A 13068-nucleotide genomic window follows, 5' to 3' on the forward strand; every position below is an offset into this window, starting at 1 on the left:
CCTGCCATAGAGAAGCTGTGGATCCGTTCTAATAGGAGCGACACAAGTCGCTCCGACTTAGAAAAAGGGTCCGGAGCTTCTTTGGGGCGACCCGGAGTGACCTGCATTGACTTCAATGTTATGAAGTCCATGCTGGCCGCTCCGAGGTCGCGGTGCGAGCAGCGCACCGCGACTTGTGAGGTCGCCCCGGCAAGTCGGATCGCTCTAATGTGAACCGGCTCTTAGAGGGACGCAGTCCAACTCAGGAGCTCATTCCACCCACCAAAGGCAACTTGACAAAGAAGTATAAACACATAACATGTCAACATTTGAGACTTCTGCTGGGCCCAACATTACTAAAGGACAATGTAGGGAAATAGAAGCCAGTGAAAGGAAACACAGCATGCAGCACTGAACCAATCATATGACACACCCAGAAGTGTGTCAGATGCTGCAGATTCTTCAAGCTGAGCTAGTTAGGAAAAGTGCAAATCAGAAGCAAATGTAATAGGACAAGTAAGATTGCTTAAATACGCAGGAAGCACCTTTTAATCTTCAGACCAAATATTAAGCAAGGTCATAGGGTTTTCTAAATAGGTTAGCATTATTTGTACTTTGATAAAAGCAGACTCACCACTCCATAATAATAAGCAGGCACTTTCGAGACTGGTAGAGATTTTCATAAACATCAATTATCTTTACAATGTGTGAGCATTGCGACGCTCTCCAATGCAACTCGACCTCCCTACGTGCTTTTGCACAGTCCTGCAGCATCTAGTATAAAAGGAAAAAAAATAAAATATTAGTTTGCTAGAAAAGCATTTCATTTTTATTTTAAAATACACCTTTAGGCTCCTTTCACACGGGCGGTGCGCCTGACGGAGTCCGTTCTGCTCAGCGGGGGATCAATCCACTGATCACCGCTGAGCAGGCGGATGAAAGCTCCGTCTCCGCTTTGTGTGCCGAAATGGAGCTGTCCAATCCCCGCTGTCCTCTATGGGGAGATCGGATGACAACAGACCGTCTATCCATTCTCATCCGATCCTCCAGACAGATGGAAATTAGGATTTCCATCTGTCCAGATTTCACGGACCGGAACGCATAGCAGCGGGTGTCAGCGGAGATTTCTCCGCTGACATCCGCTGCCCCATAGGGATGCATGGAGCATCCGATCAGGTCCGCCTGAAAAACTGACATGCAGGTTGGATCGCCTGTGTGAAAAGGGCTTTAAGCAAAAAGGTCTACACACAGTTTTGGATGGTGGCAGAATCAGTTTGAAAAGACCAGCTCAGCTAGCCTTCAAATGCTTCCAGTGCCCTTCATCTGAGTAAATAAAGTGCAGAAAATACCATCTCAATACAAGCACTAAGTGAAATACAAAAAAAAAAAAAAAAACACTAACATAACCTGCAGAATTCCAATAAAGATGATGAAATTCTCCTGGCATAGCATCAAATACATCTTGGTATAGATAAAACCCTTTGTTCTTCACCTATGTTATACAAGACATACACAGATAGGGGGAGGGGGAAGAAGTGGTGACATGAGACAGGCAACTCAAAAGGTTGGGGGGGGGGGGGGGGGGAGGTAATATTTCTTCATCCACATATCGTGGATCCACTTTTTTGCTCTCCTCCTTTGGCTGAAAGAATAATAAAAAATAACAATCTATGGCCAGCTTAAGCAAAAGGAAAACATTTTCAATCATGCAACACCCAAATTAAATTTGTATCATTTTTTTCACACAAATAGACTTTTGTTGGTTTTTAACACATCTTTCTTTGTTTCGGTTATAAAATTTTATAGATGGATAGATTAGAATAAGAATAGATTAAGAATAGATAGAATACACGTGTGTGCGTGTATGCTAAAAGATAAAAAAATACGTCTGGATAAAAAAAAAAAAAAAAAAATTTATATTTATATATATATATATATATATATATATATATATATATATATATATATATATATATATATATATATATATATATATATATATATATATATATATATATATATATACACACACATATACACACACACACATTCAGACCCCCTTAGATTTTTCACTCTTTATTATATATATATATATATATATATATATATATATATATATATATATATATATATATATATATATATATATATATATATATATATATATATAGTTATATTACTCTCGTTATATTGCAGCCATTTGCTAAAATCATTTAAGTTCATTCTTCTTCCTCATGAATGTACACATAGCACCCCATACTGACAGAAAAACACAGAATTGTTGACATTGTTGCAGATTTATTAAAAAAGAAAAACTGAAATATCACATGGTCCTAAGTATTCAGACCCTTTGCTGTGATACTCATATTTAACTCGGGTGCTTTCCATTTCTTCTGATCATCCTTGAGATGGTTCTACACCTTCATTTGAGTCCAGCTGTGTTTGATTATACTGATTGGACTTGATTAGGAAAGCCACACACCTGTCTATATAAGACCTTCCAGATCACAATGCATGTCAGAGCAAATGAGAATCATGAGGTCAAAGGAACTGCCTGAAGAGCTCAGAGACAGAATTGTGGCAAGGCACAGATTTGGCCAAGGTTACAAAAAGATTTCTGCTGCACTTAAGGTTCCTAAGAGCACAGTGGCCTCCATAATCCTCAAATGGAAGACGTTTGGGATGACCAGAACCCTTCCTAGAGCTGGCTGTCCGGCCAAACTGAGCTATCGGGGGAGAAGAGCCTTGGTGAGAGAGGTAAAGAAGAACCCAAAGATCACTGTGGCTGAGCTCCAGAGATGCAGTCAGGAGATGGAAGAAAGTTGTAGAAAGTCAACCATCACTGCAGCCCTCCAACAGTCGGGGCTTTATGGCAGAGTGGCCCGACGGAAGCCTCTCCTCAGTGTAAGACACATGAAAGCCCGCATGGAGTTTGCTAAAAAAACACCTGAAGGACTCCAAGATGGTGAGAAATAAGATTCTCTGGTCTGATGAGACCAAACTTTTTGGCCTTAATTCTAAGCGGTATGTGTGGAGAAAACCAGGCACTGCTCATCACCTGTCCAATACAGTCCCAACAGTGAAGCATGGTGGTGGCAGCATCATGCTGTGGGGGTGTTTTTCAGCTGCAGGGACAGGACGACTGGTTGTAATCGAGGGAAAGATGAATGCGGCCAAGTACAGGGATATCTTGGACAAAAACCTTCTCCAGAGTGCTCTGGACCTCAGACTGGGCCGAAGGTTTACCTTTCAACAAGACAATGACCCTAAGCACACAGCTAAAATAACGAAGGAGTGGCTTCACAACAACTCCGTGACTGTTCTTGAATGGCCCAGCCAGAGCCCTGACTTAAACCCAATTGAGCATCTCTGGAGAGACCTAAAAAATGGCTGTCCACCAATGTTTACCATCCAACCTGACAGAACTGGAGAGGATCTGCAAGGAGGAATGGCAGAGGATCCCCAAATCCAGGTGTGAAAGACTTGTTGCATCTTTCCCAAAAAGACTCCTGGCTGTATTAGATCAAAAGTGGGCTTCTACTAAATACTGAGGACCATGTGATATTTCAGTTTTTCTTTTTTAATAAATCTGCAACAATGTCAACAATTCTGTGTTTTTCTGTCAGTATGGGGTGCTATGTGTACATTCATGAGGAAGAAGAACGAACTGAAATGATTTTAGCAAATGGCTGCAATATAACAAAGAGTGAAAAATTTAAGGGGGTCTTAATACTTTCCGTACCCACTTTATATACACACACACACACACACACACACACACACACACACACACACATTAGGGATGCACCGAAATGAAAACTCTGGGCCGAAAACGACTTTTTCCCCCCCAAATGATTTTAAAATAGATAGAACAGGGGCATACACAGGTTGGCAAGTGGTTAATTTAAAAAGGTAGGATAAGCCTATGCGCTGACCATCAACCAGATGTAGTAAAAGGATAAAAGAAATTGGGTGGGCAACTACATGGCAGATGAGGTTTAATGTTGAAAAATGTAAAGTAATGCACTTGGGGGCCAGAAACCAGAAAGCAAGCTACTCACTAGGGGGGGAACCTCTGGGGGAGTCTAGGATGGAAAAGGACTTGGGGGTACTGGTAGACAACAGGCTTGGCAGTGGCATGCAATGCCAAGCCGCTGCAAGCAAAGCCAACAGAATACTGGGTTGTATAAAAAAGGGGATTCACTCCAGAAATAAAGAGATTATTCTCCCACTCTACAAGACTCTGGTCCGGCCACATCTGGAGTATGCTGTCCAGTTCTGGGCACCGGTCCTCAGGAAGGATGTGCTGGAACTGGATAAAGTCCAGAGAAGGGCAACAAAAATAATTAGGGGAATGAAGGACATCAGCTATGAGGAAAGACTACAAGCACTGAACCTATTCTCTCTGGAGAAGAGACGATTGAGGGGGGATATGATATATCAATGTTCAAATACTGTACTGGCGACCCTAGCATAAGGAACAAACTATTCAGAGAGAGGAGATACAATAAGACACGTGGCCACTCACTAAAACTAGAGGAAAGGCGGTTCAACCTTAAAGTGCGTAGGGGGTTCTTCACTGTAAGAACGGTAAGGATGTGGAATTCTCTTCCGCAAGCAGTCGTATCAGCAGGGAGCATTGATAGTTTCAAAAAACGATTAGATGGGCACCTTAAAGACCACAACATACAGGAGTATACAATGTACGGTTAAAAGCAAACACACACACACATCATAGGTTGAACTGGATGGACTGATGTCTTTTTTCAACCTCACTAACTATGTAAGGTAGAGTACGAATATTGCTGCTTATTTTTATTATGGTATACTTGCACTTATTGTCACTGTGCACATTACTGTTCACTTATTTACATTGATTTGCTTGTTTTTAGATGTTCTTATTTATTCCTGTGATTTTTATAACATATTGGGGGGTGATTGATCGCCGGTTCTATTTATAATTTTAAGTGGTTAATTTAATTACCATTGCTGGTCACTGATGCATTAGTGACTGACCAGTGGCAGTTAATTAACCCCTTTGTGCTGCATTAGTGCAACCAGTATCAGTGTTAATTAACACTGGTTGCACTGATACTGGTTGCACTAATGCAGCACAAAGGGTTAATTAACTGCCACTAGTCGGTCACTAATGCATCAATGACCAGCAGTGGCAATACATTAACCCCCTCATGCTGCATAATACTAATACCATTGGTAACCTCACCTCAGCGTCCCTCCCCCCTGCCTCAGCCCCCCCCCCCGCCTCAGCGTCCCTCCCCATCCCAATGATGCAGTCTCCTTACTCTCTGCTTTCCTGTGTTCTTCCTTTCAAAAGACGCGCCTCTGGCCGGCGGCCCACCTCCCGGTGATGTCACTACTACTACGATCTGTGCATGAATGAACTAACAGACCCGGCGGGCGGGTGAGCGGCTGCTAATAGCTATAATTGAGTGAGCGCTTCACTTCCCTGTCAGCGGAGATACCCGCCTGATAGGGAAGTGAAGCGCTCACTTAGTTACAGCTATTAGCGGCCGCTCGCCCGCCCGCCGGGTCTGTTAGTTCATTCATGCACAGATCATAGTAGTAGTGACATCACCGGGAGGCGGGTCTTTTGAAACCTTCGCTGCGCCCGCGGTGGCCATCTTTAGTATCGGCATTTTTAACCCATTTTCGGCCAAAATGGAATAAGCCCATTTTCGGCCGAAAATTTCGGTGCACCACTAATATATATATATATATATATATATATATATATATATATATATATATATATATATATATATATATATATACATACATACATACATACATACACACACATACATACATACATACATACATACATACATACATACATACACTACAGTGCAGCACACATACAGCTCAGTGCACCCTCCATACATGTCAATATACACAGTGCAGCACACATACAGGTCAGTAGACCCTCCATTAGAGATGGGTTTGGGCGTGTTCGGGATCCCAGCTGCACGATGCAGCCAGGAAGTTGACACTGCACATGGCTAATCACAGGCAGTGGGACATTTTCTGATCTGTGCAGGCGCGGATCAGATCTATCTCAGTGATCCTTAACACGCCTGATCCCATTCCTACCGTCCATACATGTCATTATACACAGTGCAGCACACATACAGCTCAGTACACCCTCCATATATGTCAGTAAGCTTGTGAATGTGTGAGGAGCAGTGTCTCATGGGACATGTAGTCCTGGCAAAGAAAAAGGAAGGCAGGTTTTTTTTTCCTTTACCTTGCTGTATAGGGGAACTCTATATCATACTTCACAGATTGCTATAGGGGCACTCCTAAAACAAGAGGAGCAAGAAACACTGACGGCACCCAAGAAGAGGAAGTACAAGTACTGGTACTTTTTCCCAAAGTACTCCCCGATATCAATTACAGATACCCATTTTTAATGTTGTGACAGGTATCAGTTTGAGTATCAGAGCATTTGCACGTGTATATTATATCTATCAAATTCTGGACCCTCTGCACACTGCTACACCCTTTCCAGCAAACTATGCAATAAAAAACAGGGATATTTAGTTCACATATAGTCCATCCAGAATTTGTAATGTTAATATGTGATCATACCCCTTTAGCATCTTATAGTTTAAATACATGTACAAGCTATAGGGATTTGAGCACAGGTATATCTTTTCTCTGTTGTAACGCAGGTCAGTGACCAGACCTGAACATAGTAGCTCTCCCACACCTTGTGTCTTTATACCCCAGGTTGACATGATGTCCACCTTAGCATTTGCAGTGGCAAAGCAGTGTAGGACTGGACATAAGAGGGATTACTTTGACACAGTTGGCCAGCCTAAACATGTATTACAAGATGTGTGAACTAGAAATCCTTGTTTTTCATTGCATAGTTTCCTGGAAAGGGTGTATAGCAGTGTGCAGAGGGCCCATCCAGAATTTGTAGTGGTAATATGTGGTCACACCCATTTAGCACCTGATATTTAAATACATGTACAAGCTACTGGGATTTGAGCACAGGTATATCTTTTCTCCTCATAAAGCTGGGGTTTTTTTTTGCATTTACCACTGCATAGAGATATTTAAGAATAAAATTGTTTTTTTTAAACTTTACATAATAACTAAAATTACACACACAAAACACTGAAGGAAGAGACAGAAAAAAAATATATCCTCTGAACAACTGGAAAATGACTAGTCATTTGAGTCAAATGAGTCTAGAGGAGACAAATCTTTCAAGTATGTAAAGGAGTACCTAATGGCACTAAGTCACGTGGTCCCTACCTTTATAGATATGGTTGGAATTATTATCTTTATTTTTATCAAATGGCACAAAGGCCTAAAGAGAATTAATCTAAGTGCCAATAATAAGGAAAAATAAATAAAATAAAAATTATTATTATTAATGCCCACATGAACTGTTAGTCATGTGGCGTGTTTTAGTAAAACGACAGTACACAGTAACCCTAATCGGGGCACTCTAAATCGGGAAGGAAATGGCCGATTAATATTTTTAATGAGGGTCATGAGTGATTTTAGAACAGTGACCAATTAATATACGGAAGTCTTATTGGGATGATAATGCAAAAAATGAAATACAAAAAAATGATTAGATGACAGTACTGACTTCTATTTCTTTATTCATACCCTTAGGTGCCAGGGTAAAAATCGAGGGTTGAAGGAAATGTACCTTTTTTCATCTCCCAAAAAGGTACACAAGAGCCTAGACAATACTCCAGGGCGTCCCATAATGGCGACAATGGAAAGTATTGCTTCAAGTTATTCTCTATATGTTGATTATTTCCTTCAACCCTTAGCTCAAGCCTTCCCTTCCTACATTCGAGATGGCACTCATCTGTTGGAACTGTTGCGTCCATACACCTGGGAGCCCACCTACCTGTGGGTATCCCTAGATGTATGCTTTCTATATACGTCTATACCTCAAGTAGATCTATAAACAGTTTTACATTTCTTGACATCAACTCCAGACAGCCTCAATTGATTATGGCTGCAACCAGATTTTGTGTGGATCAATCATTTCAAAATTTAAGGATGAGGATTACCTCCATAAAACTGGCACGGTAATGGGGGAAAATGTTGCCCCCAGTTATACAAACTTGACTATGGGTCTATGGGAGACCAGGTGCATCTGGAATCACATCCTGTTTGTGGCGCACCTGGTCTTCTATGGGCGCTTATATAGATGATATCATTATCATTTTGCAGACAAAAAATGTTATCCCCCAGACCTGATTGATCAGGGTTACCTCTTTTAAAACCCTGAAGACCTCCCGAATCCAAAACCAGGAGTGCAAGAAAATGTAGGCCTTGGGTTAATTACACAGTATCATACCAAACAACGGAAGGTGCTCAAAAAACACTGGTCCAGATTACAGCAGGACCCTCACCGCAAAACTACTATTTCAGCGATTCCTCAATTTGCATACAGAAGGCACCAAACCTAAAAGGGAAAGTTGCTCCGAGTAAGATTAAGCCCACTAGATCTATTGAAAATTGTGGTTGACACAGATCCCTATACCTGGTATGTTTAAAATGTGAAAAAAATGTGTGTTTGACATGTGCATGTCAAGGAGGGACCAAAATCATTAAGCCACAGGAGGTAGATTTTTCCACTTTAACTCTTTTTACAGTTGTTCTTCTAGGTTTGTGGTCTATTTCCTATCTTGCCCATGTGGTATGTTCTATGTGGGCCACACAATTAGAACCCTGCGTGCTAGGTTTGGAAAGCACCGTAGATTTAGAGAGGCGGTTCTCCCCAATTATAGCGTTCCCCGCCATTTCCTAGTGTACTACAAAAAATCTTCTAAGGAGCTCAAAAAGTGTAGGTTTGAGTCAATTCCAGATACATTTTCCCCCAGCAGAACGGTTTCAATGGTTGTTCTGGCAGGAAACGTAATGGATTTTTACCCTCGTACCCTGGCACTTAAGGGTATTAACGAAGAAATAGAAGTCAGTACTGTCATCTAATTTTTTTGTATTTAATTTTTTCCATTATCATCCCAATAATTGGTCATGGTCATAAAAATCGCTCATGACCCTCATTAAAAATATTAAAATCGGTCAACTCCTTCCCGATTTAGAGTTCCCCGATTAGGGTTACTGTGTACTATAGTATAGTGTTATTAAACATGCCACATGACTAACAGTTCATGCGGGCATTATTAAACAATTATTTTTATTCCTTTTATTTTATTTATTGGTACATAGTTGAATTCTCTTTTGGCCTATGTGCCATTTGATAAAAATAAAGAGAATAATTCCAACCATAACTATAAAAAAGGTAGGGACCACGTGACATGCTCAAAAGATTTGTCTCACCTAGACGGAGTGATTTTCCAGTTGTTCACAGAGGATGCATTTATTCCGGTCTCTTCCTTCTGTTTTCGGTGTGTCTTCTCTGTGGGCGCTGCATGTGTGCTTATATTAGCTTTTTCTAATTTCTATACATCTATATAAATCATTTATCCAGACAATACACAAACTGTACGTTCTGCATTTTTATCTTATTTTATCTTTTATTATCATGCACGCACATACGTGCACGCAGATATGGGTGTGTCTGTGCGGAGGGTGAAAAGAAAATGCAGAAAGGTGTATAGATGTATATATCCTAGCTAACAAATTAGTCATTGCTCGTGCTTTAAATATAGCCCCATATTAACATGAGGGTTTTGTTCCATTAGATAGATTTCCATGTTTTTTTAGCTTATCCCTCCATCTACTTCCCTTTAAGCAATATGTTCCACCAGCCAATAGCATCTGTTTCCTTGTATTTTCCTTCCTATATAAAAGGCCGACAGGCTTGCTCACCAATCCGGTCTGAAGAAGCTTTCGCTTTGAAACGCATTACTGCCCACACTGTCAGCACGTCCACCATGCCCTCTGTGTGACATCATATTAGGCCCGGCGCTATTTGCATTCCACGCTGGTTCCTGTGACGTTTGCCCACTTTCAGCTTCCATACAGGAAATACGGCCTGCCTTTACTGCTGTCACAGCATCAGGATGCTTGGAGAAGGGCGCTTTTACATACACGTTGCCTGTATCAACCAGCTATTTGTGAGTTGCCACTTGTGACTGCCTATTACATTCAATTACTGATTTTAATGCTGCACTTAGTCTGGCGCCTCCCAGTTCCAGTCTTGACCTACAGAGGCATTTGTATACTGCCATATCTCTCAAGCATCTTCACCAGGGAGAACAAATTCAGCGCTTGCAGTCATTCCTCATAATTGAGGTCCTCTAATCCGCCTATTAAATTTAGTTGCCCTTCTCTGGTCTCTCTCCAGCTCCACTACTTCCCTCCTGAGGACTGGTGACCAGAACTGGAAGGAACAATCCAGATGTGGCAGGTTAATCGTTTTATCCCTGGAGTAAATTCCCTTTTTGTATAAAGCGAATAGTCTGCTACAGCTTGACATTGCCTGCTATTGCCAAGTTCTACCAGGACCCCCAGATCATTCTCCATCCTTGATTCTCCTCCTAGTGAATAGTTTGCATTTATATTCTTAGACCCCAAGCGCATCACTTTACATTTTTCAACATTAAACGTCATTTGCCATTTTATTTAGGTCTTTCTGTGAAACTTCTATATCCTGGTGTGACGTCATTGCCGGGCCTTTTTCGTGTCATCCACTAAAACTGAGATTGAGCTATCTATACAGACCTCTATATCATTTATAAACAGAATTGGTCCAAGGAAGGAACCTTGGTGTATCCCACTTAGGACTCCAGACCAGTCTGAGTATGCGCTTTTTTTATCACTACAATCTGGACACATCCCTGTAACCCATTTTCTATCCATGAAAAAACTATGGCCTATGCCTACAGACCTCAGTTTGTAGATAAAGAGTTTATAGGGAACTGTATTGAATGTTTTTGCAAAATCCAGATACGCCACATCCACCGGCCTTCCCTTATCTAGATAACATTTCTTTGACAAAGTGAGCTGTAAACAGATTGGTCTGGCAGGAACGACCCTTCGTAAATCCATGCTGATTATGCTGTTTTCATCAACAAATTATTGGATATAGTTCCTTATCCCCTCCAACAGTTTACATGCTATTGAGGTTAGGCTGGCCTGTAGTTTTCCGGTATAGGTCTCTGCCCTTTTTTGAATATTGGTACCCTGTGGGCTTTTCTCTAATCAGCTGGTACCATTTCTGTTATAATGCTGTCCAAAAATATTAGAAACAATGGCCTGGCTATAACCTGAGTGTTTTGAGGACTCTCGGGTGTAAGCAATCTGGTCCTAGTGATTTGTGTTAAGCTTTTCTAACCTTTTCAGGACAACCACTTCTGTTAGCCACAAGGGTACATCCTGCAACATGTTCCCAACAATACAGTTGTGGTCAGTATACCCCTCCTTTTCTTGTGTAAAAACCAAGAAGAATACCTTTAGTATAATTGCCTTTGTGTCATCTGTAACCATCCTCCCTTCATTGTTTTATGTGGCCAATGTGCTATGACCCCTCTTTTTTACTGTTAATAAAAAAAAAATTTTTTTTTTTTATCCAACTCTCCTTTGCTAGGTCTCCGTTTTTTTTAACCTCCCTGATCGCGTGCCACATGCCTCCATTTTCAATGGTGTACTCTAAATGTGATCATCCTGTGATCACTAGATCCCAACTTGTCCCATATTTCCACATCTGTGATAAGATTTGGATCATTCATAATTAAATAGGTCTAGTAATCCATTCTTCCTAGTTGGGGAATCCACCAATTGTGACATGAAGTTGTCCTGTAAGACATTTAAGAAATTAGGGGCCATTAATGAATGCACTGTCCACTCTGCCCAGTCAATAATCGGGATAGTTGAAGTCCCCCATCATGATGACATTTCCCCACCCCGCTACTATTTCTAACTGTGATAAGAGGTTCAACTCCTCCTTCAGGTTAGCGGGCCTGTAACATCCCCCCCCCCCCATTTTTAATTTCCCACTTGCTTCTTCACTTTGAAGTTCCACCCACATGGATTCCAACTCCCCCTTGCCCCGTTTACAATGTCACTCCTCTCTCTCACTCGTAAATCATTATATTATATATTGATATACAGACACACCCCTCCCCCTCTCCTACCCTCCGTCTTCAGATACAACTAATACCCCTTGCCAGCCATTCGTGCGAGCTGTCAAACCAAGTTTCTGTTATTCCCACAAAGTCTAAGTCATCCTAGTATAACAGCAACTGCAGTTCCTCCATTTTGTTGGGCCCTGGCATTTGTGTATACACCTCTCAGTTTTGTAGGAGTGTATATTTTCTCTTTTTCCAGGCCTAGTTTTTGATTTGTAATCATTTACCCCCTGGATTAGATGTTATGGATACTGTAGATTATCAGTATTGCCTCCGCTAGTACCCTCTGCTTACTACCAGCTATCATTTTCTCAGGTGCCCTCCCCCCCAACACCTAGTTTAAAAGTCCCTCCAACTTCCTGGCCATCTTTTTTTCCAACACAGCTTGTACCCTCACCATTAAAGTGCAGCCCATCCCTACTAAAGAGCCAATAACCGACTGAGAAGTCAGCCCAGTTCTCCAGAAACCCAAAAACCCTCCTTCCTACACCAGTTCCTCAGCCACTTGTTCAGTTCCCTAAGCTTGTGCTGCCTCTCTGGTGTGGCTCGAGGCACAGGTAGTATTTCTGATAAAAGCACCTTGGTGGTCCTTTTCTTAAATCTATACCTTAAGTCCCTGATATAATTTTTTAGGACGCTCCACCTTCCTCTTTGTCGCTGGTACCATTGTGTAACATGACAGCTGGGTCCTTCCCAGCCCCACCCAATAATCTGTCCATCTGATTGGCCAATAAATCTACTGTTCGGCGATCACAGTCTGTGTGACAGATTTCCTTATCTGCCCTTCTAATAATGGAGTCCCCCTACCACGTTTTTAGGCTTGGTTTTCTTTGGTTAAAAAGGAGCGCAGTGCGGATGGGGTGCGTATGAAACTTGTTTGTAGCACGTTCCCTACATTTGCTGTGCATAAAAATGCAGCATGCTCTTTATTTTTAGCTATGCTGAACTGCACTGCAATGATGTGAAATATGCGCATAGGTTTACCTTGATTTTGGGC

The 13068-nt window shown here is 41.5% G+C and overlaps 1 protein-coding gene across 1 annotated transcript in view; it reads right to left on the minus strand.

Moving 5' to 3' along the window:
• Positions 1-13068, minus strand: part of MAPKAPK2 (MAPK activated protein kinase 2) — a 140127-nt gene that overhangs the window by 82263 nt on the left and 44796 nt on the right. The window contains exon 2 of the mRNA XM_082246274.1: positions 614-753. Within this exon, the coding sequence (XP_082102400.1) occupies positions 614-753 (140 nt within the window). The remainder of the gene's footprint in view (positions 1-613; positions 754-13068) is intronic.

Source organism: Pelophylax lessonae, assembly GCF_965119305.1.
Source record: "Pelophylax lessonae genome assembly, chromosome: 2".
Lineage (NCBI taxonomy): Eukaryota > Metazoa > Chordata > Amphibia > Anura > Ranidae > Pelophylax > Pelophylax lessonae.